At 49.8% G+C, this 23,804-nt stretch overlaps 1 protein-coding gene across 3 annotated transcripts in view; it reads left to right on the forward strand.

Annotated features, from left to right (window-relative positions):
* LOC137334008 (plexin-A1-like) overlaps window positions 1-23,804 on the forward strand; it is a 438,331-nt gene that overhangs the window by 253,132 nt on the left and 161,395 nt on the right. For all 3 annotated transcript variants that reach the window (XM_067998409.1, XM_067998406.1, XM_067998407.1), the window contains exon 10: window positions 17,749-17,949. In XM_067998409.1, the coding sequence (XP_067854510.1) occupies window positions 17,749-17,949 (201 nt within the window). The remainder of the gene's footprint in view (window positions 1-17,748; window positions 17,950-23,804) is intronic.

Consider the following 23,804-nt stretch of genomic DNA (forward strand, 5'->3'; position numbering starts at 1 on the left):
CATGAGGGAGACGCTCCAGTCGTGATCTAATCTAATTGAACAATACGGCTTGCTGTGCCTTGGGCAGTCCGTGACCCAATCGTAAGGCAACAGGAGGAACCCTTGAGGTTTGGTTTCAAAAAGAAACGATGAGAAAAATCCCAATGATTTGACATTGTGTGAAATCCGAGCGTGTCACAATTTCCATCTCATTAGGATTAGAAACTGGAATGACAAAGACTCAGGCAGGCACGAGGGCCCAGGGCCCCGATCTATTTGAACTTGGCGAGTTGTGCTTTTTATCAAACCGATAGCGACAGTCGTCACCTGCTGGGCACATGGTGCGGCCCAGGGGGTTGTGAATCTTTGGAGTTCTCCACCACAGAGGGCTGTGGAGGCTCAGTCGTTGAGTACGTTCAAGACTGTGATCGATGGATTTTTGGACAATAAGGAAAACAAGGGATATGGGGATAGGGCGAGAAAGTGGAGTTCCTCGCTGCCAAGTGAGTGACCAAACTCCAATGCCTGTCGCTATCTAATCCGAGCGGAATTCTGTAGATCGCAATCCGGAACTTTCCAAGCGTAGGCCTCAGTGTTTCCCACACTGTTGGCCATTTCCAATCAGGCCATGTGTTTAACTCTTCTCTGATACCAACCTGACTTTGCATCTGAACCGAAGAAGCCTCCAAAGCTTGAAATGCATTTCTGTACAAATAGGGCAGGGGTTGACCCTTGACCTTGGGGAAGTCCTTTGGCAAGTGGGAAGGGAAGGAGGAGTTTTGGAATGAAACCTTTTATATCTGCCTTGTACATGGGCCAGTTACCGCCCCATCAGTATACTCTTAATCATCAGCAAAGTGATGGAAGGTGTCGTCGACAGTGCTATCAAGCGGCACTTACTCACCAATAACCTGCTCACCGATGCTCAGTTTGGGTTCCGCCAGGACCACTCAGCTCCAGACCTCATTACAGCCTTGGTCCACACATGGACAAAAGAGCTGAATTCCAGAGGTGAGGTGAGAATGACTGCCCTTGACATCAAGGCAGCATTTCACCGAGTGTGGCAGCAAGGAGCCCTCGTAAAATTGAAGTCAAAGGGAATCAGGGGGAAAACTCTCCAGTGGCTGGAGTCATACCTAGCACAAAGGAAGATGGTAGTGGTTGTTGGAGGCCAATCATCTCAGCCCCAGGACATTGCTGCAGGAGTTCCTCAGGGCAGTGTCCTAGGCCCAACCACCTTCAGCTGCTTCATCAATGGCCTTCCCTCCATCATAAGGTCAGAAATGGGGATGTTCGCTGATGATTGCAAAGTGTTCAGTTTCATTCGCAACCCCTCAGATAATGAAGCAGTCCGAGCCCGCATGCAGCAAGACCTGGACAACATCCAGGCTTGGACTCATAAGTGGCAAGTAACATTTGCGCCAGGCAATGACCACCTCCAACAAGAGAGAGTCTAACCACCTCCCCTTGACATTCAATGGCATTACCATCGCCGAATCCCCCACCATCAACATCCTGGGGGTCACCATTGACCAGAAACTTAACTGGACCAGCCACATAAATACTGTGGCTACGAGAGCAGGTCAGAGGCTGGGTATTCTGCGGTGAGTGACTCACCTCCTGACTCCCCAAAGCCTTTCCACCATCTACCAGGCACAAGTCAGGAGTGTGATGGAATACTCTCCACTTGCCTGGATGAGTGCAGCTCCAACAACACTCAAGAAGCTCAACACCATCCAGGACAAAGCAGCCCGCTTGATTGGCACCCCATCCACCACCCTAAACATTCACTCCCTTCACCACCGGCGCACTGTGTCTGCAGTGTGTACCATCCACAGGATGCACTGCAGCAACTCGCCAAGGCTTCTTCGACAGCACCTCCCAAACCCGCGACCTCTACCACCTAGAAGGACAAGGACAGCAGGCACATGGGAACAACACCACCTGCACGTTCCCCTCCAAGTCACACACCATCCAGACTTGGAAATATATCGCCATTTCTTCATCGTCGCTGGGTCAAAATCCTGGAACTCCCTTCCTAACAGCACTGTGGGAGAACCTTCACCACACGGACTGCAGCGGTTCAAGAAGGCGGCTCACCACCGCCTTCTCGAGGGCAATTAGGGATGGGCAATAAATGCTGGCCTCGCCAGCGACGCCCACATCCCATGAACAAACAAAAAGAAAGCTTGAGGTGCCCCATCTCTTACATTTTTAAAAATTTATTTTTCTAAATAAATGAAGAGCTTGAGAAGGAACGAGAGGAAAGTTCGAAGGGGCATTGACCATAGCAGTGTTTTGATAAGTTTGAAAGAGATGCGCAACGTTGCGTTGGAGAAGAGCTGAAGAGGAACAAGAGGAAAGTCCAAAGGGGCGTAGTAACATGCACAAAATGGAGACGGATGAGAGGGAGGGATAGAACCTAAAGGGTGGAGGGTGAGAGAAAGATGGCAGCATATAGTGACACCCACTATTCCTGGTCAGAATGGAGATGATTGGGTAATACCCCCGTCAATCACAGCTGTAAGTGAGTGGGATTGATTTTACACACGTAATTTGTATTCTGTAACTATCCTCCACTCACTGCATTTTGCTGGAGAAATCAGCCTGCTTTTATCGGGAGACGTTGCTGTAGTTTCGGTCATGAGTTCTGTCTGCTGTAGTTGGCAGAGACTCTTTGAAACAGACTGTTTGCTGAGTAAATTGACTTTGTTTGCTGTAAAATAGACTGTTTGCTGTGAGTCCTGCCGTAAGTCCCGCCCCGTCTCCAGCTCTCATCGGCTGACACACTGGAGAAAGATTGGCCATCAGAGGTGGATTACTTCTGTGTTGCCTCTGGTTTGTAGAATTGTCAGGGGATGAAGTGAGTGAGTTGGAATCCCTGACGGATCAGGTTGTTCGTGGTCTGATCACGGCCCTTAGGGTCCACCAATCTTTGTGACCTACTTGACAGTCGCTAATCCGTGAGATTTTCATCGTCCGCACGTGAAGAGACTGACTTTGGACCAAGCTCTGGGAATCTCGCCTCCACTGACAAACATCAGGGGCAGGAAAGAAAGCCTGAAAAGGAAGCAGATTCAACAGTAACTTCCAGAAGGGAATTGGATACAAACTTGAAAAGGAAAAAAAATTTGCAGGGCTATGGGGAAAGAGCAGAGATGTGGGATTAATTGGATAGCTCTTTCAAAGAGTCGGCACAGGTACAACGGGCCAAATGGCCTCCTGTGCTGTATCATTTTATGACAAACAAGTTCTTTGACTCTGGGGCGGAACACTGCATCATATTTGATGGTGAGATTGTACAGGAAGGTGCAACTGATGGGGTAGATTTTTGTCACTGAAGATTTAATCGCGGCTTTCAAAAAGGAATTGGATAAATACTTGAGGGGAAAAAGTTGCAGGGCTATGGGGAAAGAGCGAGGGAGTGGGACTAATCTGAGAGCTCTTTCAAAGAGCCAGCACAGGTGCGATGGGCCGAATGGCTTCCTTCTGTGCTGCAAGATTTCTCGAGACGTCACTGGACTAATCTCTGTTTGCATTTTTAGATGCAACTGTTTGAAGCTTGCTTTTGTTCTGTTGTTCTATGCAACAAGTTTGACTTCTTGCCCTTTTATATAGAAAGAACTTGCATTTATATAGTGCCTTTCAAGACCTCAGGGCATCCCAAAGAGCTTTACAGCCAATGAAGTACTTTTTGAGGTGTGGTCACTGTTGTAATGTAGGAAACTCGGCAGCCAATCGGCGCACAGCAAGATCCCACAAACAGCAATGTGTTAATGACCAGTTTTAGGTGTTGGTTTTATAATTAAAGAGAAAATTTTCCTTTCGAACACCTGGCTCTCTCTGCTCAGGAAGAAGCTCGCACCTTCCAAAGAGAAAAACGTTAATGAGAAAGATGCAATTAAATCTGCACGACCTCAGAATTTTTATTTTCTTTTAAGAATATTCATTAAAATAACAAGCTGCTGGGAAGAAAGGTTAAAAAAAAATGAAGCTACGAGATTTGAATACGATAGAATTCATCAGTCAGGTTTGTCCAAGCGACATGCGTGTGTGGAGAGCTTAATTTAATTTTTTTTCCCACATTCCTATCCCTCCCTTGCTCCCTTCAACAACAACTACTTGTATTTACATGGCACCTTTAACGTAGGAAAACGTCCCATGGGGCTTAAAGGTGTTAATTTATTCCTTGCCCAAGTGTATATTCTTCACGTGTGAACTTAGATGATGGATGATGGCTGGCTATTCGACCACAGTGGGCATCGCAGTCCTGGCCCAAACTGGTCCGCAGAGGTCACCAATTAGCAATTTGAAGTGAGAACTGTGACCGACCTTATTCCTTTCTTTCCCCGAGCCCGGATAGGGGGCGAGTTGAGACCGATTGTTGTACCTGCTTAGATCAGTTACCTCAGTGCAGGCTGGGATTTGAAGGTTGGGTCCTCCTGGTTCACTGGTTTAGAGTTCGACTGGGCTGTGCCGTCGCCCACGATGCCTCTGAGTCGATTCACGTTCAATCGTGTCCGCTCTAGCCCGGGAACATTTAGCTATCAGCGCTATAGGAGACGGTGACTGTGGAAAGCAGGAGAGCGAGAGACATCAGTCTGTCCAGTAAATTTATTGTTACGAACGTATAAAAATGAGCGACAGATAAAGACCATCTGGCCCATCGAGTCTACCACAGCCAGTCATGATGCTGGAAGCATCGCGATTAGTCGCCCCCCTACCCTAGGGGTTGCCAACTCTGGCTGGTTGTAATCCTGGAGGTTTCATCACTTGAGCTCCTCCTCCAACTGCCCCACCCCCACGCTCCCCCCATTGGCCGTCCAGCATGTCCACTCTCGTGGCGTAACTCCTTCCCAGGCCAATCGGAAAGCAAACAGGCTCTTCGTTACCCGATTGAATGATTCTTGGCTGTCAGTCAAACAGCCTTTTCTTTCCCAACTCCAACATTCAATAGTAACTTTCAAAAGGCAATTGGATAAATACCAGAAGGGAATAAAACTTTCAGGGCTATGGGGAAAGTGCAGGGGAGTGGGACATATTGGATAGCTCTTTCAAAGAGCCGACATAGGCATGATGGGCCGAATGGCCTCCTGTGCTGTAAGATTCTGTGATTCTATTTTTATAACATAATAAACAAAAGTGTTGAAAGAAAATGCTTTTTGTTTGAATGCCCCGATGGTGTAGTGGGGAAAGTTTTTTCAGACTGGGGGGAGGTGCTGGGACCACTAGTTTTCTTGATATATATTAATGACTTGGACTTGGGTGTACAGGGCACAATTTCAAAATTTGCAGATGACACAAAACTTGGAAGAGTAATGAACGGTGAGGAGGATAGTAACAGACTTCAGGAGGACATAGACAGACTGGTGAAATGGGCAGACACGTGGCAGATGAAATTTAACGCAGAGGAGTGCGAGGTGATACATTTTCGTAGGAAGAACGAGGAGAGGCAATATAAACTAAAGGGTACAATTCTAAAGGGGATGCAGAAACAAAGAGACCTGGGGGTATATGTGCACAAATCGTTGAAGGTGGCAGGACAGGTTGAGAAAGCCGTCAAAAAGGCCATACGGGAACCTGGGCTTTATAAATAGAGGCGTAGAGTACACAAGCGAGGATGTTATGATGAACCTTTATAAAACACTGCTTCGGCCAAAACTGGAGTATTGTGTGCAATTCTGGGCACCGCACTTTAGGAAGGATGTGCAGGCCTTAGAGAGGGTGCAGAAGAGATTTACTAGAATGATTCCAGGGATGAGGGAATCCAAAAGTCTTCTACAGGCATGTAAACAATAAACGGATAGTAAGAGGAGGGGGTGGGGCCGATTGTGGGACCATAAAGGAGATCTAGAGTTTTTTGATGAGGTAACAGAGAGGGTAGATGAGAGCAACATAGTTGATGTGGTGTACAGACTTTCAGAAGGTGTTTGATAAAGTGCCGCATAATAGGTTTGTCATCAAGATTGAAGCCCTTGGAATAAAGGGGGCAGTCGCAGCATGGATACAGAATTGGCCAAGTAACAGGAAACAGAGTAATGGTGGAGGGTTGTTTTTCGGACTGGAGGGAGGTGTCCAGTGGTGTTCCCCAGGGGTCGGTGCTGGGACCACTGCTTTTCTTGAGATATATTAAAGACTTGGACTTGGGTGTACAGGGCACAATTTCCAAATTTGGAGATGACACAAAACTTGGAAGTGTAGTGAATAATGAGGAGGATAGTGATAGACTTCAAGAGGATATGGACAGGCTGGTGGCATGGGCAGACATGTGGCAGATGGAATTTAACACAGAAAAATGCGAGGTGATACATTTCAGTAGGAAGAATGAGGAGAGGCAATATAAACTAAAGGGCACAAATCGTTGAAGGTGGCAGGGCAGGTTGAGAAAGCAGTTAAAAAAGCATACAGGATCTTGGGCTTTATAAATAGAGGCATAGAGTAGAAAAGCAAGGAAGTCATGATGAACTTTTATAAAACACTGGTTCGGCCACAACTGGAGTATTGTGTCCAATTCTGGGCACCGCACTTTCGGTAAGATGTGAAGGCCATAGAGAGGGTGCAGAAGAGATTTACTAGAATGATTCCAGGGATGAGGGACTTTAGTTACGTGGATAGACTGGAGAAGCTGGGGTTGTTCTCCTTGGAACAGAGATGGTTGCGAGGAGATTTGATAGAGGTATTCAAAATCATGAAGGGTCGAGAGAGAGTAGATAGAGAGAAACTTTCCCATTGGCGGAAGGGTCAAGAACCAGAGGACATAGATTTAAGGTGATTGGCAAAAGAACCAAAGGTGACATGAGGAAAAACTTTTTACACAGCAAGTGGTTAGGATCTGGAATGCACTGCCCGAGGGGGTGGTGGAGGCAGATTCAAGGATAAGTACTTGAAAGGAAAAATTTGCAGGGCTACGGGGATTGGGCGGGGGAGTGGGACTCGCTGGATTGCTCTTGCAAAGAGCCGGCACGGACTCAATGGGCCGAATGTCCTCCTTCTGTGCTGTAACCGTTCAATGATTCTATAGTGCCTTTCGCAACCTCAGGATCTCCCAAAGCTCCTTACAGCCAATGAAGTACTTTCTGAAGCGTAGTCACAGTTGTAATGTAGAGAAATCGCAGCAGTCCAATTGCGTACAGCAAGATCCCACAAACAGCAAAGTGATAATGACCAGATCATCTAGTTTCCTTTTACGTGTTGGTTGAAGGATAAATATTGGCCAGGACACCGGGGCGAACTCCCCTGCTCTTGTTCGAATAGTACCGTGGGATCTTTTACATCCACCTGAGAGGACAGACGGGGCCTCAGTTTAACGTCTCATCCGAAAGTCAGTACCTCTGACAGTGCAGCACTCCCTCAGTACTGCACTGTAGTGTCAGTCTGGATTATGTGCTCAAATCTCTGGAGTGGTGCCTGAGCACAACATGGTCAATATTTATCCCTCGACCCACACCTGAAACAGATTATCTGGTCATTTATCTCATTGCTGTTTGTGGGATCTTGCTGTGCGCAAATTGGCTGCTGCGATTCCTACATTACAACAGTGACTACACTTCAAAAAGTAATTCATTGGCTGTAAAGCGCTTTAGGACGTCCCGAGGTTGTAAAAGGCGCGATAGAAATGCAAGCTCTTTCTAAATGCAGAACTTGCTGAGCCTCCCCCACAGCTCCCCCGATCTATCTGGGAGGAGGAATCTGGAATTGCTGGCGCAGGCAATCCGGGAACTTGCCGGATAGATCGGAAAACTCGTCGAGTTCTATGTTGAGACCCGCCGGCGAGATCATGTCGTGCAAGTGGGGCCCTGCTCCCTCTTTGTAGTTGTAGAATTTTACGAGGGGGCATCCCTCACCCACGTGAACAAGTGGGGATAATAAACCCAAGGCACCCCCCTCTCCGTGGTGGGGCACTCGGTATAAGAGAGGGGTCCGGCTGACGGTGGAGGCCTCATCCACGCCTTTTCTTACCTCCAGACTTGACTGTTCCGATGCTCTCCTGGCCGGCCTTCCGCCTTCCACCCTCTAAACTTGAGTTCATCCAAATCCCTGCTGCCCGCATCCTAACTCGCACCAAGTCCCGTTCACCCATCATCCCCGTGCTCGCTGACCTACGTCGGCTCCCAGTCCGGCAAAATTCTCATCCTCATGTTCAAATCCCTCCACAACCTCGCCCCTCCCTATCTCTGGAACCTCCTCCAGCCCTAAAACCCTCCGGAATCTCTGCCATCCTCCAATTCTGTCCTCTTGTGCATCCCCCACTTCCTTCACCACCGCCCCCCCCCATCATTGGCGGCCGTGCCTTCAGCTGCCTGGGCCCTAAGCTCTGGAATTCCCTCCCTAAACCTCCCTGCTCCTTTAAGATGCCCTTTAAAACCTACCTCTTTGACCAAGCTTTTGGTCACCTGTCCTGATATCTCCTTCCGTGGCTCGATGTTTGTTTGATCGCGCTCCTGTGAAGCGCCTTGGGACGTTTCACTACGTTAAAGACGCTATATAAATGCAGGTGGTTGTTCGGTTGTCGTGGGAGAAAGGGCAGATCCTTGAGCCCGACCAGCAGAGAGCGGATGTTTTCAGCAGCAGCTGTGTTTTGAGTTGCGAGATATTCGTCTTCTCTCCTCCTCCCCCCTCAGGGAGCTTCAGAGCTGCACTAACAGCCGATGTCAGATGCCTGACCTGGTGCTGTATACAGCTGGGTATCTTATAGGTTGACCCCCTGCTCCACCAGATGGTTGCAATTTTCCTCGTCCTTCCTCCCCTCCACCCCCCCCCCCCCCCAACTGCTGGAATGAACAGGAACACCAGAGTTACGCTGGACAAGTGAAATTTATTCTCACAAAAGGCCCCCTGTTTTACCATGGGCGAGTGGAGACTTTAATGATCCAGTGTGCGGTTACCTAGGACCCACTGTGGAGCGGTGTTGGCAACTGTTACCTGTTGCCCCTTTACTATTGCTTAGTGAGAGTGACTGCAGCTAACTATGATGTTACGTGTGTTTGTTCGATGGAATTAACTCCAGCAGCTTATTGCAGTGCATCAAAGCCTTGGCAGTCCGGTGAAATGCAGAGTATCGGAGGCCGTCCTGCTGTGTGCCGCGAGAACTGATTTCTGCCAAGCCGGCAGGTGGGGAGTCACGTTTGGACTCGGTGACCATGGGCGAGGGAGTAGGGAAATCTGACGGCTGTCCAGTGACTACTGTAGGAGAGTGTTGAGTGGGTCGCTGTTGGGAGAGGACGCGGCCAGGACAATTTGCACTTGGACCAGGTTCTGGCTGGTGACCAGTACCCGTGGAACCCAAATCCTGTCCCAAATCAACAAATGGTGGAAAGAACTGGACCAAGTGATGGGACTTAATCTGGAAGTCCCTCCCTGATATCTATCTCTATCTGTCACTCTATCGCTCTCTCCCCCTTCCAGTCCTTCTTTCTTCCCTCACTCTCTTCCCCCTTTTTTCATTTTCTCCTTTTCTTTCCCTCCCCATCTGTCTTTCCCTCCCTTCCCTGTTCTTTCTCTCCCTCCCTTTCTTCCTTTCCCTCCCTCTCTTTTCTTTCCCTCTCTCCTTTCTTTCCTTCCCCTCCCCTTCCCTCCCCTTCTTTCCTTCTCCTCCCCTTCTTTCCTTCTCCTCCCCTTCTTTCCTTCTCCTCCCCTTCCCTCCTTTCCCCTCCCCTCCCTTACCCTCCCCTCCCCTAGGCCAGTGACCATGCCTATGATACCGATCTGCCTACTTTCCTTTTACAAATGTTAAGTACAGTGTCCCTGCATTGATCGTGAAGCTTAACACCATTCTGAGCCAATTGGAAATGTCCTTTACAAATTACCCTGAGTAATTAATGTTTTAATTAATTGAATATTCAGTTTTGAAAAAAAAGACCCTGTTGACCCTCCAAAGATCACAGCGACGATCTCGGGCCACGTCCCTTGGTCTGTGTTTGAGCGGCTCAGCTGAGATTGGGCTCTGGGCTGTATTATCTGAATATGAACATGCCGTTCCAAAACTGCGATAAGAAGCACTTCAACATCCTCGGTGATGAAACAGCTCCCGAGCTCCTTTCTTGCGCTGTTCCTATTGTTGGGCGGTTTTTTTTTTGTGCAGCCACTGTGCCGTTGAGATTGTAGAAAGCTGGGTTCTCTGTGCTCGGCATTTATTAATTTGTTTGTGACAGTTCAGTTCAGGCCCTGAGGTAAAGGTTTAAACTGCTGTGCGACTGTTTGACTTGACTGCCTACCTTTGCCCAGGAGGAGGAATAAATTCATGGATCGGGAGCTGGGTTTCCAAACCTTCTGAACAAGGAAAGAGGGGTGGGGGGATCCCTCTCCCCTGTTTAAAATCTGACGGTGCCACAATCAGTAGTTTATAATCTTTGCAGCTATTTTACCCCTCCCTCTGATTCGTGCTCAGATCTGGTTCCGCAGATGCTGCTGTCTCTTGTATCTGGTCTCAGGCTGTTTGACTCTGGGGGGCATCACAGCTGAGCCTTGCCGCACATATCCAATCCCTGCAGGATTCTTTGGGCAACGATCGGGAATGGGATCTGTGGCTGATTTGATTTTTATGTTGTTTCCTCTCCCTGACTCGAAGCTAAGTCCAGCACCTCCCCCACTCCCCCTCCTCCCCCACCACCCCAAAAACATTGCACTAACTGAGATCATCTGATTCAGGACAGGTTAAGTATTGAACGTGGGACCTTCCTTGGCTTAGCTTCACACCAGGTGATACATTTAACAACTGAGTAATGAGTGGGAGGTTGAGCGGACTTTTTGTCCTGTTGACCTACGTTGGCTCCCAGTCCACCAACGCCTCGATTTTAAAATTCTCATCCTATTGTTCAAATCCCTCCATGGCCTCACCCCTCCCTATCTCTATAACCTCCTCCAACCCTCCGAGATCTCTGCGTCCCTCTAACTCTGGCCTTTTCTGTATCTCCCACACCCTTTGCCCCTTCTCATTGGCGGCCGTGCCTTCAGCTGCCTGGGCCCTAAGCTCTGGAATTCCCTCCCTAAACCTCTCCGCCTCTCTCTCTCCTCCTTTAAGACCCTCCTTAAAACCTACCTCTTTGACTAAACTTTTGGTCACCTGTCCTAATATCTCCTTCTTTGGCTCGATGTCAGTTTTTGTCTGATTACGCTCCTGGGATGTTTTACTACGATAACGGCGCTATATAATTGCAAGTTGTTGGTGAGTACAAAATGAAATGTTGAGGGACTGTAACAAGCCTGTGGGACCCTCCCTGACTGTGGCCCACATTTCTCTCCCCTCTCCTCCTTTCTTAAATAATTTACGTTTGGGGATTTTCAGTGAGTGAGGTGGAACTTCAAAGCGTCCAAGAGAGTGCATGTGTTATTTCTCACAGATTGTCAATCTGACGGTGCAGGATAATGTGCTTAGTGACAAGCCCGGCAGTTTTGCTGCGGAAGTGTTGAGTGCTCAAACATGAGGCTTTAATGTAAACACCTTACATCAGCGTTTATTTCGAGGGTCAGCTTATATCGACAGTCAGTCTGTGATCAGTGTCAGCTTGAGACAGATAGCAGTGTTTTCTGTTTCAATTTTCTCACCCTTTCTTGTGCGTTTGCGTGCTCACCCGCTCCCGCTCTCTCTCCCTCTTTTTCTTTTCTTTCTTTCCCTCGTGCTCTTGCTCTCTCCCTCTCCCCATCTTTCATTTTCTTGCATTTTCACTCCCTCTTTCTCTTCTCTCTCTTTCCCTTTCTCTTTATCTCTCCCTTCCTCTCAGCTTGTCAGGTTTATGTTTTTTTACACACCGGATATTTTTTCTGCATCATCAGCCCCTCCTGTAAATGGACCTTGCGTCCCCTATGATGTGAGTGCACCCTTTCTTGGTTAGTTGTGACTTTGAGCGGTTGGGTTTGGTTAGTGTGACTGGGCTGGCTTTGACTAACCATTAGAATGATCATCCAGATGTTTTTCCCCCAGAGTAACGGTTTGTATCGGGATGGCGGGGGGGTGGAGTCGGGTAGGTAGCAGGATCACTGTTGCTCCCCCCACACCAATTTAATGTTCTCCTGATGGCCCTGATGCTGGGTTACTGTCCCATGACGACCTTGCCCAAGTGACTCTTCCTGACTTGCAAGCTTAGACGGCGAGTATCAGCAGGCAATTCGACTACAGGGGGCATTTTAGTTGAGTCCAATCGAGCTCTCGCCCAACCCCTATGCCCATGCAATCAGAAACGGGAGCCATGCTTACGATGAGCTTAAGTTAGCGCAGACTGAAGGTGGAACCTGCGACCTTCCTGGGACTGCGCGACTCACTTGTGGTTGACTCTTAACTGCCCTGTCAAGTGGGCCCAGCAAACCGCTCGGTTGTATCAAACTGCTACCAGCGGTTCAAGAACAAGGCCCACCACCACTACCTTCTGACGGCAACGATGAAAGGGAAATAAATGCCGGCCTTTCCAGCGACGCCCACGTCCCTGGGGTAGGGGTTGCCAACCCTCCAGGATTGTCCAGGAATTCAAGATTGATCTCCAGGACCCTGCTGTAAGCAAAAACCCACGGAGTAAAATCACCGGGGGCATTTTTTAAAAAAATTGTGTTTTTTTTTCCATTTTCTTTGCAAACTTTTGTTTATTTGTTATGAAAATATTGGAGACAGGGGAGAAAAGGGTGTTTGACCGGTTGGGGCTGACGGAGGCGAAACCTCCAGGAACGCGTCCGACCAGAGTTGGCGACCCTACCACTGGACAGAATATTTACCAACTTGTTCCGTCCGCCAAGAGTAAAAATTCTCCGTTCTTGTATCTCTAACTGTATGTGAAGTGAGATGTGACAGGAAGGGAAGGCGGCATGTGGAATGCTGCACCTGTGCTGTTGCGAAGGAGATGCACACCCTAAATAAGTGTAAGAATGTGCAACAACCATCGCACTGGCATGGTGCCCGGCGAGCTACAGATAACAAATCAAAACAATGTTTGAAGGAGTGTGTGGGAGCAGATGGGGAATGAGGCCTAACTTAAACACAGGCCCTTATTACCAGCAGCTCCTTCAGCACCTCCCTGCTAGCCATTTCTGGGCCCTGGGCCAGTGATGAAGTCTTTGAGTTAACCCTTCGGTGCTGTACAGAGGCTGGCTTGACGGTCACGAAAAGCGCCCTGTTTTCAACGAGAAAACACCTTTCAGCAGAGCCCAAGGCCTGCCTCCCTTCTGTCAACATGTCCCTGCCTTTGTCCAATTGTAAGTCAGCCCCAGGCTGAGTTTGCAGCCTGTAGGCTGAGGTATATTTATTTGACGTGAGTGTTTCAGTGAATCTCGCGTCTAAATCGAACGCAAATGGGTGACCTCATTTTATCCAGTAAAGTGTTTTTTTTAATTGTTCGGGGTAGTTGCCTCTGATTTTATGGACCCTCTCCTCTCACGTGCATCTCTTTTTTGATGAAATAGTTCAGTTTTCTTCCTCCGTCCCTTATTCATTTTTTCTGCTGTGAAGAATATGACAATTTATAGACTGTCCCTCAGTGCGGTGTTAATATTCCTTTAGATTTCAAATATTTGATCAATTATTCCATCTGTTCAAAAATTCATGTTTAACCGTTTCTGAGACCACCAATAGACAAGTGACCCCTGGCATTGCCAGTCCTGGCTGCCTCACTTGGGGGGAGAAGCCTTTGTGCAGTTGAAGCCATCGTGAGTTAACTGATAGGAGGGAGGGTCAATTAATTTGGGTGACACTTGTGGAGACTGGGCGATGTCATCTATTGTTTTTGGGTCAGGATCCAGCTGAGCTGCTTTGAAGGTTACTCAAAAAAAAAAGAAAGAACTTGAATTAATATAACGCCCTCAGGACGTCCCAAAGCGCTTTACAACCACTGATATACTTTTGAAGAGTAGTCACAGTCGTAATGTAGGAAACATGGCAGCCAATTTGCACACAGCAAGATCCCTCAAACAGCAACGGGATAATGACCAGATAATCTGTTTTAGTGATGTTGCTTGAGGGATAAATATTGGCCAGGACACCAAGGAGAATTCTTCGAAATAGTGCCATGGGATCTTTCACATCCACCTAAGAGGGCAGACAGGGCCTCAGTTTAACCTCTCATCCAAAAGACGACACTTCTGACAGTGCAGCACTCCCTCAGTACTGCACTGAGAGGGTCAGCCTAGATTATGTGCTCAAGTCTCTGGAGTGGGACTTGAACCCATGACCTTCTGACTCAGACGAGAATGCTACCCACTGGGCCAAGGGTTGACGTCTTGGCGAGCAGGAGAATGCGGTTGGTTAATGTGGAGCAAAGTGTTAGCGTCAGCACGATGGGCCAAATGGCCTGTTTATGTGATAATCTATGATTTGATCACAGTGTCAGACATCTGCCCTTGTGGTCATGGAATGATGGTGATCGCACCCCTCTGTGTGCCTGTTTTTTTTTAATGCGCGTTCGAAAATGATAAAGACTCTGTCCCTTTAAGAGGAATGGAGGGATGGAGTTGGGAGAATGCAGGTGCTTCCTGTTTATTGCTTTTTTGGGATGCTTCCATGGAGTTCACAGTACGGTGGGACAGATAACAAGACCGGACAACTTTCCCACAGTTCTACGATCCCCTCAGCCCGACATTAATGGGATTCCCAGATGGTGGCGGCTGCTTCATTAACCCTCTGGGTGCTGCCAATTATGTGGTCTTGCTTCTCTACCCCCCTCCTCCCATTCCAAAAACCAAGAAAATAGTTCTTAAATTGCACCCTATTGTCACCGTCTGGTTTTGAGCATTTAACGTTGATGCTGTGCATCACTAAAAACTTCCCCAACTTCCCAAAATTAACATAAAGGCAGGAGGGACGGGGCCAAGAGGAATTTTTTCACGTAAAGGGCTGGGAGGTAGGATTTGTTTGTCACAACTTGCTGCTCAAGAGAAATCAGTCGCAAGCTGCAAGGGGCAATTGGATAAACGGTTGTAGAAGAATATTAGAGGTTATGGGGAAAGAGCAGGGAAATGGGCTCAGAGTGGATTGCTCTAGTGCAGGCAGAGGAATAATGGGCCGAATGGCCTCTTTCTGTCTGGATATGACTGTGTCTATGGAATTGCATGCAAAAGCCGACTCCAGTGGTCCAGGTGGACTTTAATGGTCCCACGGCGCTAATTGGATATATCTTTCACGTTCGGTGTCTGAAATGGGATGTGTTCCACTTTATCACTCAACATCCCTTCACTTGGATGAGCATTTAAAAAAAAATAATAATAATCAGTGATGTAATGTGCAGATGTGAATTAAATTTAATCTCTGGCAGAATACAAGGGTCTTTCCCCTGAGAGTGTACTGCACCAGTCAAAGAGTTTGAACCAGACTTATTAAACGGGCCCTAAACTCCAGCTGTGTGTGTGTGTGTGTGTGTGTGTGCGTGTGTGTGTGTATCTCCTTACTGCCGTTCCCAAGCAACAACAACTTGAGTTTACATAGAGTTTTTAACATAGTAAAACGTCCCAAGGCGCTTCACAGAAGCGTAATAAGGCACAAAGAGATATTCGGACAGGTGACCAAAAGCTTGGTCGAAGAGGTAGGTTTTAAGCGTCCTAAAGGAGGGAGAGGGACAGGTTATGAAAGTCTGATGGGTAATGTGGAAGACTAGGTTGGCGCTGCCAGACGATACAGCAACTTGCATTTATACAGCGCCTTTAATGTCGTAAAACACCCCAAGGGCCTTTACAGGAGCGTTATCAGACAAAAATTTGACACCGAGCCACATAAGGAAGTATTAGGACAGGTGAGCAAAAGCTTGGTCAAAGAGGTAGGTTTTAAGGACATAAACCACAGAGGAAATCATAAGCTGGACTGCCCGCCTAGTGAATCACCCAGGGGTGTGAGACTATATTAAAGGAAAGTATATCTATTTTGGTAAAGGTGATTTTACTCTTTGTATCTAGTTCCAAATTCAGATCAGACTGAAGGGACAATCACCTGTTTTATTAGTTTGATCAAACGTCACAAACTTAATATCCTGCAGCATTACCTAGAGGACCGGGAGAAATTAAACAGGATATTATCGATGGAACTTTCACCTGTGCTCATTCAACTTCCTCAGGAGATTCCAGTTAAATTTCTGACACGCAATTGTTTGACTGTCTAGGAGTTGTTTGCCATTCCTGTGAGCAGGTGTTGATAGAATGGAACTCCGGGTATGTTCACTCTGAGGCCCCTATATCTGGGGCCTTTCTTCTTTCTCCTTTGCAGTTTAAAGTGGCACTTCTGCTTTCTGGCAGCTTCTCGGGGGGGGGGGCGGGGGTTGCGTTTTGCTAAAGTCTTTCATCTTGGGGATACACAGCTGGGGAGGCCCTGCCTGGTCAGGAGACAGAGTCTTGTGGCACTCTGCACGTTTTTAAACGCACGAAGGCAAAGGCTTCTCCTGTCAGCTGAACTCGGTGGTGGTGGGGGGGGGGTGGGGGTGGAGGAATACAGAGCAGCTTGTTCCAGCACTGGGGTAACGCACCTTTCCACGGGGTGGGGGGGTTCCTTGCTGACAGGACCCATTGATTCCACTTGTGACAGTGGGTGAAAGGATTAGCAGGGGGAAAAGCGGCAGCGAGTTGACGATATCTTCTTTTAAAATTCATTCTCTGGGACGTGGGTGTCACTGGCAAGGTTTCAGGCGGATCGACCGATACGGTGACTGCCCCTCACCTCACCCAGCAAACAACGCAACTTTCTGAGACTAATCCACCAAATAATCTGCAGGAGACCGGGAAGGTGCTGAATGGAGCATATCCATCACCTCTCTCGGCGATTTGAGGAACTTTTCTGAAACAGCGATGATGTAAAGATTCATTTATGAATTTCAAGTTATGTCTGTGATCGGGGAGCAAGACTGACTTCCCTCTGAGAGTCTGTAATTGGTGTGATTTAATTTTTTTAAAAGCCCGCTATGGAAATGAGTCAGTGAGGTAGCCTCTCTAATGCTCCCCCCACCGCCCCCCCCACCTTACAGGATATCATATGAAAAATTAAAATTTTATAAAATTACCGAATGGACAAAGGTTTTTTGGGAGATTTTTAATGAGGTTTAAAATCATGTGTTGTCTTGTGATTTTTGAGGTGAACTTAATTGAAGTATTCACAATCATAAAATGGATTTGGTTGAGTGTGTGTTTTTTCTCTGTCTCCATCTCTTTTTATCTCTCTCTCTCTGTCTTTCTTTATCTCTCTCTCTCTCTCTCACTATACTCTTTTCTGAAGATGCCGAGTCGTGCTAGTTCAGTCAACCTCTGACACATCGTCCAAGTAGCAGCAGCCAATTTACGCACAGTAAGCTCCCACAAACAGTAATGTGGTAATGACCGGATAATCTGTTGTAGTGATGCTGGTTGACGGATAAATACTGACCAGGACACCAGGGAGAACTCCCCCTGCTCTCTTTCGAATTAGTGCCGTGGGATCTTTTACATCCACCTGAGAGGGCAGACGGGGCCTCGGTTTAATGTCTCATCTGAAAGACGGCACCCCCGACAATACAGCACTCCCTCGGTACTGCACTGGGAGTGTCGGCCGAGATTTTGTGCTGAAGTCTCGAGTGGGACTTGAACCTACGACCTTCTGACTCAGACGAGAGTGCTACCCACTGAGTCATGGCTGACGCCTATTTGTTGGGGAGCATTGAGTTGGTGGAGACTAGAATTCCAGGGTGGATCAGGGCGGTTTCAGCAGTCCCTTAGACACAGGACATCATTTCAGAATGACTAAGGAAGTAACGGAGCAATGGCTGCTGAGAAGGGGGGCTGCAGAGTGATGAAACGGAGGGGCCTGTGATTCACGGAGGTCTTCTGTTCTCTTTGCAGGACTGCCCGCAGATTCTGCCCTCCACGGAGATCTTCATCCCGGTGGGGGTGGTCAAACCGATCACGCTCGCCGCCAAGAACCTGCCTCAGCCGCAGTCAGGACAACGTAGCTACGAGTGCATCTTCGACATCCAGGGGACCATGCATCGCGTGCCGGCTCTGCGCTTCAACAGCACCAGCGTGCAGTGCCAAAATACCTCGGTAAGTAAATCGGCTGGGCAGCCCTGCCCGCTCTGAGCTCGGTACTGTGTGTGTGTGTGTGTGTGTTGGGTTTCCACCCAGTGTAGACTTGATTCGAGGAGGCAAACCAATGCGGCAGCAATCAGCAGCCTTAAATAATCAAGTGCAACTAGTTGCTCACCGTAACGAGGCAGTAGAATCGTACAACACAGAAGGAGGCCATTCGGCCCATCTTGCCTGTGCCGGCTCTTTGGAAGAGCTATCCAATTATTCCCATAAAATCATAGAAAGGTTACAGCATGGAAGGAGGCTATTTGGCCCATCGAGTCCGTGCCGGCTCGATCCAGCTAGTCCCACTCCCCCGCCCTTTCCCCCTAGCCCTGCAAATTTTTCTTTTCAAGTACTTATCCAGTTCCCTTTTGAAGGCCATGATTGAATCTGCCTCCACCACCCCCTCGGGCAGTGCATTCCAGATCCTAACCACTCGCTGTGTAAAAAGGTTTTTCCTCATGTCACCTTTGGTTCTTTTGCCAATCACCTTAAATCTATGTCCTCTGGTTCTTGACCCTTCTGCCAATGGGAACAGTGTCTCTCTATCTTCTCTGTCTAGACCATTCATGATTTTGAATACCTCTATCAAATCTCCACGTAACTGTGTTTGTTCCAACCCCAGCTTCTCCGGTCTATCCACGTAACTAAAGTCTCTCATCCCTGGAATTGTTTTTGTAAATCTCTTCTGCACCTTCTCTAAGGCCTTCAGATCTTTCCTAAAGTGCGGTGCCCAGAACGGGACACATTACTCCAGTTATGGCCGAACCCCATTCCATTCCCCACCAGCCTGCTCTTTCCCCCATTGCCCTGCATATTTTTCCCCTTCAAGTATTTATCAGTAGGCACTTAGGAAGGAAATTACACCCCAATCCTTTGGTGAGATGGTGACCACCAATGTTCAAGCTGTCTGCTCCTTTGTTGTGACTCCATCCCTACTTAAGGTGGTCCTTTATATTCCCCAACTCCATGAGGCATCCATATGACCATGGCATCATCCATTCTCAGCCAGCCAGTGACACTGTAACCTCTTATTACCCGTATATAGTAAGATGCCAGCGACGCCCAGATCCCATTAACGAATTTTTTTTAAAGTATGTTACAGCACAGAAGGAGGCCATTCGCCCATTGTGCCTGTGTTGGCTCTTTGAAAGAGCTATCCGATTAGTCCCACTCCCCTACGTATGTGCTTCCATTTTGTTTCTCTCCTGATTTTCAGCAGTTTTTAGCAGACACCATTTTTGGGCGAGCTGCAGTGAGTCAGTTTAAGATTACACCAGAACACAGAGAACGCGGGGAGGCAGAGAGAGAGAGAAAGAACACGGGGTGGGGGGAGAGAGAGAGGGATCGAGAACACGGGGAGTGGGAGGGAGCGAGAGCACGCGGGGAGAAGGGGAGAGCGAGAGAGCACGGGGAGAGAGCGAGAGAGGGGGAGAGCGAGAGAGCGCGGGGGGAGAGCGAGAGAGCGCGGGGGGAGAGAGAGCGCGCGGGGAGAGACCGCGAGAGCGAGGGGGAGAGCGCGGAGAGCGAGAGAGCGCGGGGAGAGAGGGGGAGAGCGAGAGAGCGCAGGGAGAGCGAGAGAGCGCGGGGGGAGAGGGGGAGAGAGAGGGAGAGCGAGAGAGCGCGGGGAGAGAGGGGGAGCGCGGGGAAAGAGGGGGAGCGCGGGGAGAGAGGGGGAGAGCGAGAGAGCGCGGGGAGAGAGGGGGAGAGCGAGAGAGCGCGGGGAGAGAGCGCGGGGAGAGAGCGAGAGAGCGCGGGGAGAGAGCGAGAGAGCGCGGGGAGAGAGCGAGAGAGCGCGGGGAGAGAGGGGGAGAGCGAGAGAGCGCGGGGAGAGAGGGGGAGAACGAGAGAGCACGGGGAGAGAGGGGGAGAACGAGAGAGCGCGGGGAGAGAGGGGGAGAACGAGAGAGCGCGGGGAGAGAGCGCGGGGAGAGAGGGGGAGAACGAGAGAGCGCGGGAAGAGAGGGGGAGAACGAGAGAGAGAGGGGGAGAACGAGAGAGCGCGGGGAGAGAGGGGGAGAACGAGAGAGCGCGGGGAGAGAGCGAGAGAGCGCGGGGAGAGAGCGAGAGAGCGCGGGGAGAGAGCGAGAGAGCGCGGAGAGAGAGAGGGGGAGAGAGCGAGAGAGAGGGGGAGAGGGGGAGAGAGCGAGAGAGAGGGGGAGAGCGAGAAAGCGCGGGGAGAGAGGGGGAGAGCGAGAAAGCGCGGGGAGAGAGGGGGAGAGCGAGAGAGCGCGGGGAGAGAGGGGGAGAACGAGAGTGCGCGGGGAGAGAGGGGGAGAACGAGAGAGCGCGGGGAGAGAGGGGGAGAACGAGAGAGCGCGGGGAGAGAGGGGGAGAACGAGAGAGCGCGGGGAGAGAGGGGGAGAACGAGAGAGCGCGGGGAGAGAGGGGGAGAACGAGAGAGCGCGGGGAGAGAGGGGGAGAGCGAGAGAGCGCGGGGAGAGAGGGGGAGAACGAGAGAGCGTGGGGAGAGAGGGGGAGAGCGAGAGAGCGCGGGGAGAGCGAGAAAGCGCGGGGAGAGAGGGGGAGAGCGAGAGAGCGCGGGGAGAGCGAGAGAGCGCGGGGAGAGAGGGGGAGAGCGAGAGAGCGCGGGGAGAGGGGGGGAGAGCGAGAGAGCGCGGGGAGAGAGGGGGAGAGCGAGAGAGCACGGGGAGAGAGGGGGAGAGCGAGAGAGCGCGGGGAGAGAGGGGGAGCGCGGGTGAGAGGGGGAGAGCGAGAAAGAGGGGGGGAGAGAGGGGGAGAGCGAGGGAGAGGGGGGAGAGCGAGAGAGCGCGGGGAGAGAGGGGGAGAGCGAGAGAGAGAGGGGGAGAGCGAGAGAGAGAGGGGGAGAGCGAGAGAGCGCGGGGAGAGAGGGGGAGAGCGAGAGAGCGCGGGGAGAGGGGGGGAGAGCGAGAGAGCACGGGCAGAGAGGGGGAGAGCGAGAGAGCGCGGGGAGAGAGGGGGAGAGCGAGAGAGCGCGGGGAGAGAGGGGGAGAGCGAGAGAGCGCGGGGAGAGAGGGGGAGAGCGAGAGAGAGAGGGGGAGAGCGAGGGGGAGAGCGAGAGAGCGCGGGGAGAGAGGGGGAGAGCGAGAGAGCGCGGGGAGAGAGGGGGAGAGCGAGAGAGCGCGGGGAGAGAGGGGGAGAGCGAGGGAGAGCGAGAGAGCGCGGGGAGAGAGGGGGAGAGCGCGAGAGAGAGAGGGGAGAGCGAGGTGGAGAGCGCGTGGGGGGAGAGGGAGAGAGCGAGAGCGCGCGAGGCGAGGGGGATAGAGGGAGAGAGCGAGGGAGAGAGGTGGAGAGCGCGTGGGGGGAGAGGGAGAGAGAGCGAGAACGCGCAGAGGGATAGGGAGAACACGTGGGGAGAGAGAGGGAGAATCAATGCAGAGCAAGAAGCCTGATTTGGCAGGCAGTGCCATCTCTTGCCGAGCAGAAAACTGCCGCTAACTTGAATGCAAAGTGTTTCGAGCGGTGTTTGCGTGTTGCCCGAATGACCCAATGCGATTCGGATTGCGGGCTTCATGTGCTCTCCTGTTTGAAGAGTCGCACTGCTCATTGAGCTGATCAGCAATGACAAAGATCGGTCGACAGTACAAAACTCTTGGTCATTCCGTGTGAATTGGCGTCAAGTTGGTGATCTGACTCAGAATCCACAGTGATTGCAGGTGTATTGACAGAAATGTTTTCACTGGTGCAGTTGCGATGTCTCTTCAAAGATTGGTGGTTAAAGTTGTATTGAGGTCACTGTGTGCTGCTTTAATCAGTTCTATTTTTGACCTGGGGTGTTTGATGCTGATTCTAATTCCTCACCTTGAATACCGATTCACCTCAGATTAAAAGGCAAAAATTTATTCCTGCAACCCATTCATATTCAATTTTCACCTCTTTTCTCCTTGTGCTTGCTTGGGTATTAGTCATTGGGTGCCACGAGCCCTCTGGTACCCTGTCCAATTGGCAGTCTTCATTTGAAAGCTTAGCCGGTTGTCAGACTATTTGACCATATGGGGCAGCACAACAGAGGTCAACCCACCCCACCTGACTTGCGCGCTTTCTCCTTTTTCTCTCTCTCTCGCTGTCTGACTCTCTGCCTCTGTCTCTGTCTGTCTCTCTGCCTCTGTCTCTGTCTGTCTCACTCTGTCTGTCTATCTCTCTCTCTCTGTTTTTCACTCACTGTCACCTTCTAGCAGGACTCACTGGATAGCAATTAGGTGCAGCGCTGAGATCATTAAGCAGAGCCGGAGGGTCAGCCCTGAAGCCCTCCCGTTTTGTAGGACTCAGTACCACAACGAGCGGCCCATTCACCCACTGCGCACCTGGGAGGGGAGGGCTGGGAGTTTGCGGTTGTAAGGTTTGATTCCGAGATCTGAAGGTTTGATTCTGAAACTGCAGACGTACTCACGCAGAAGGCTGGCGGCTGTTCGGGTGAAAGCGTAAAACGTAGTCAGGTGAAGCAGGCCTGAGGGTCTGTGCCACAGAATCCTGGAGTGTGCAGGACATCTACAATTTACTAGGCAAAAACAAATTGCATTGAATTTACAGAGCAGAAACAGGCCATTCAGCCCAACTGGTCTATGCCGGTGTTTATGCTGCACACGAACTTCCTCCCTCCCTACTTCATCTAACCCTCTCAGCATACCCTTCTATTCCTTTCTCCCTCATGTGTTTATCTAGCTTCTCCTTAAACGCATCTATGCTATTCATCTCAACTACTCCTTGTGGTAGCGAGTTCCACATTCTAACCAATCTCTGGGTGAAGAAGTTTCTCCTGAATTCCCTATTGGATTTATTAGTGACTATCTTATATTTATGGCCCTGAGTTCTAGTCTCCCCCACATGTGGAAACATTTTCTCAACGTCTACCCTATCAAACCCTTTCATAATCTTAAAGACCTCGATCAGGTCACCCCACAGCCTTCTCTTTTCTGGAGAAAAGAGCCTCAGTCTGTTCAGCCCCTCCTGATAAGTATATCCTCTCAGTCCTGGTATCATCCTTGTGAATCTTTTTTGCACCTTCTCCAATGCCTCGATATCCTTTCTATAATATGGAGACCAGAACTGTGCACAGTGCTCCAAGTGTGGTCTAACCAAGGCTCTATACAAGTTTAACATAACTTCTCTGCTTTTCAATTCCATCCCTCTAGAAATGAACCCCAGAGCTTGGTTTGCCTTTTTTATGCAATTCTGAATAAGAATTTACAGTGAGTTGGACCTACAATGGCGCAGTGTTTGCAGGAACAATGGGTTAGCTGAGGAATGCATCAATTTACGTCTTATCAAGATATCCAGGGTTAATGATTGGGTTCCTAGTGTGGCCCACACTCAGTGTGGCACTGGTTGACATTGTCTATGTGGGGGAGGGGTGAGGAAGGGTTGCTTTGAGTCAATCTCTGTTCAATATAGACTGCTGATCAACCACTTTCACAACGATGCACTGCTACTCTTTCAATAGCGCCTTAGAAAGTATGTGTGTCCATTTTTTTTCCAACTAACAATGCAGCCCATGGTCGATGGAGCTTCACAGTCATTTTATTGAGGATTGCAAACTGTCTGAACTGCTCCTCATTAGCCTGAACTGCAATTTTTGCGAAGCTGCTGAGTTTAAAAAGCAGCCATATTCATATTTGTTGTTGAATTTGTGACTGAGAGTTCATTGTTACTTCACGAAATGCATGCGACAGAGGGTCCCTGCAGTGCCCGCAGGTCAGACGTGACTCTTGTTAGTCGGTGACCAGGGAGAGATGAAAGGGTTCTGAAGGACTATGTGGAGCGTGGGTGAGACAGCGGGGGGGGGCCGGGGTACAAATCCAGCGCAGACCGGCGGGGTCAACATCTCCTGCGTGACAGACCAGTCAAAG

This window comes from Heptranchias perlo, chromosome 17, assembly GCF_035084215.1.
Source record: "Heptranchias perlo isolate sHepPer1 chromosome 17, sHepPer1.hap1, whole genome shotgun sequence".
In the NCBI taxonomy this organism is placed as follows: Eukaryota; Metazoa; Chordata; class Chondrichthyes; order Hexanchiformes; family Hexanchidae; genus Heptranchias; species Heptranchias perlo.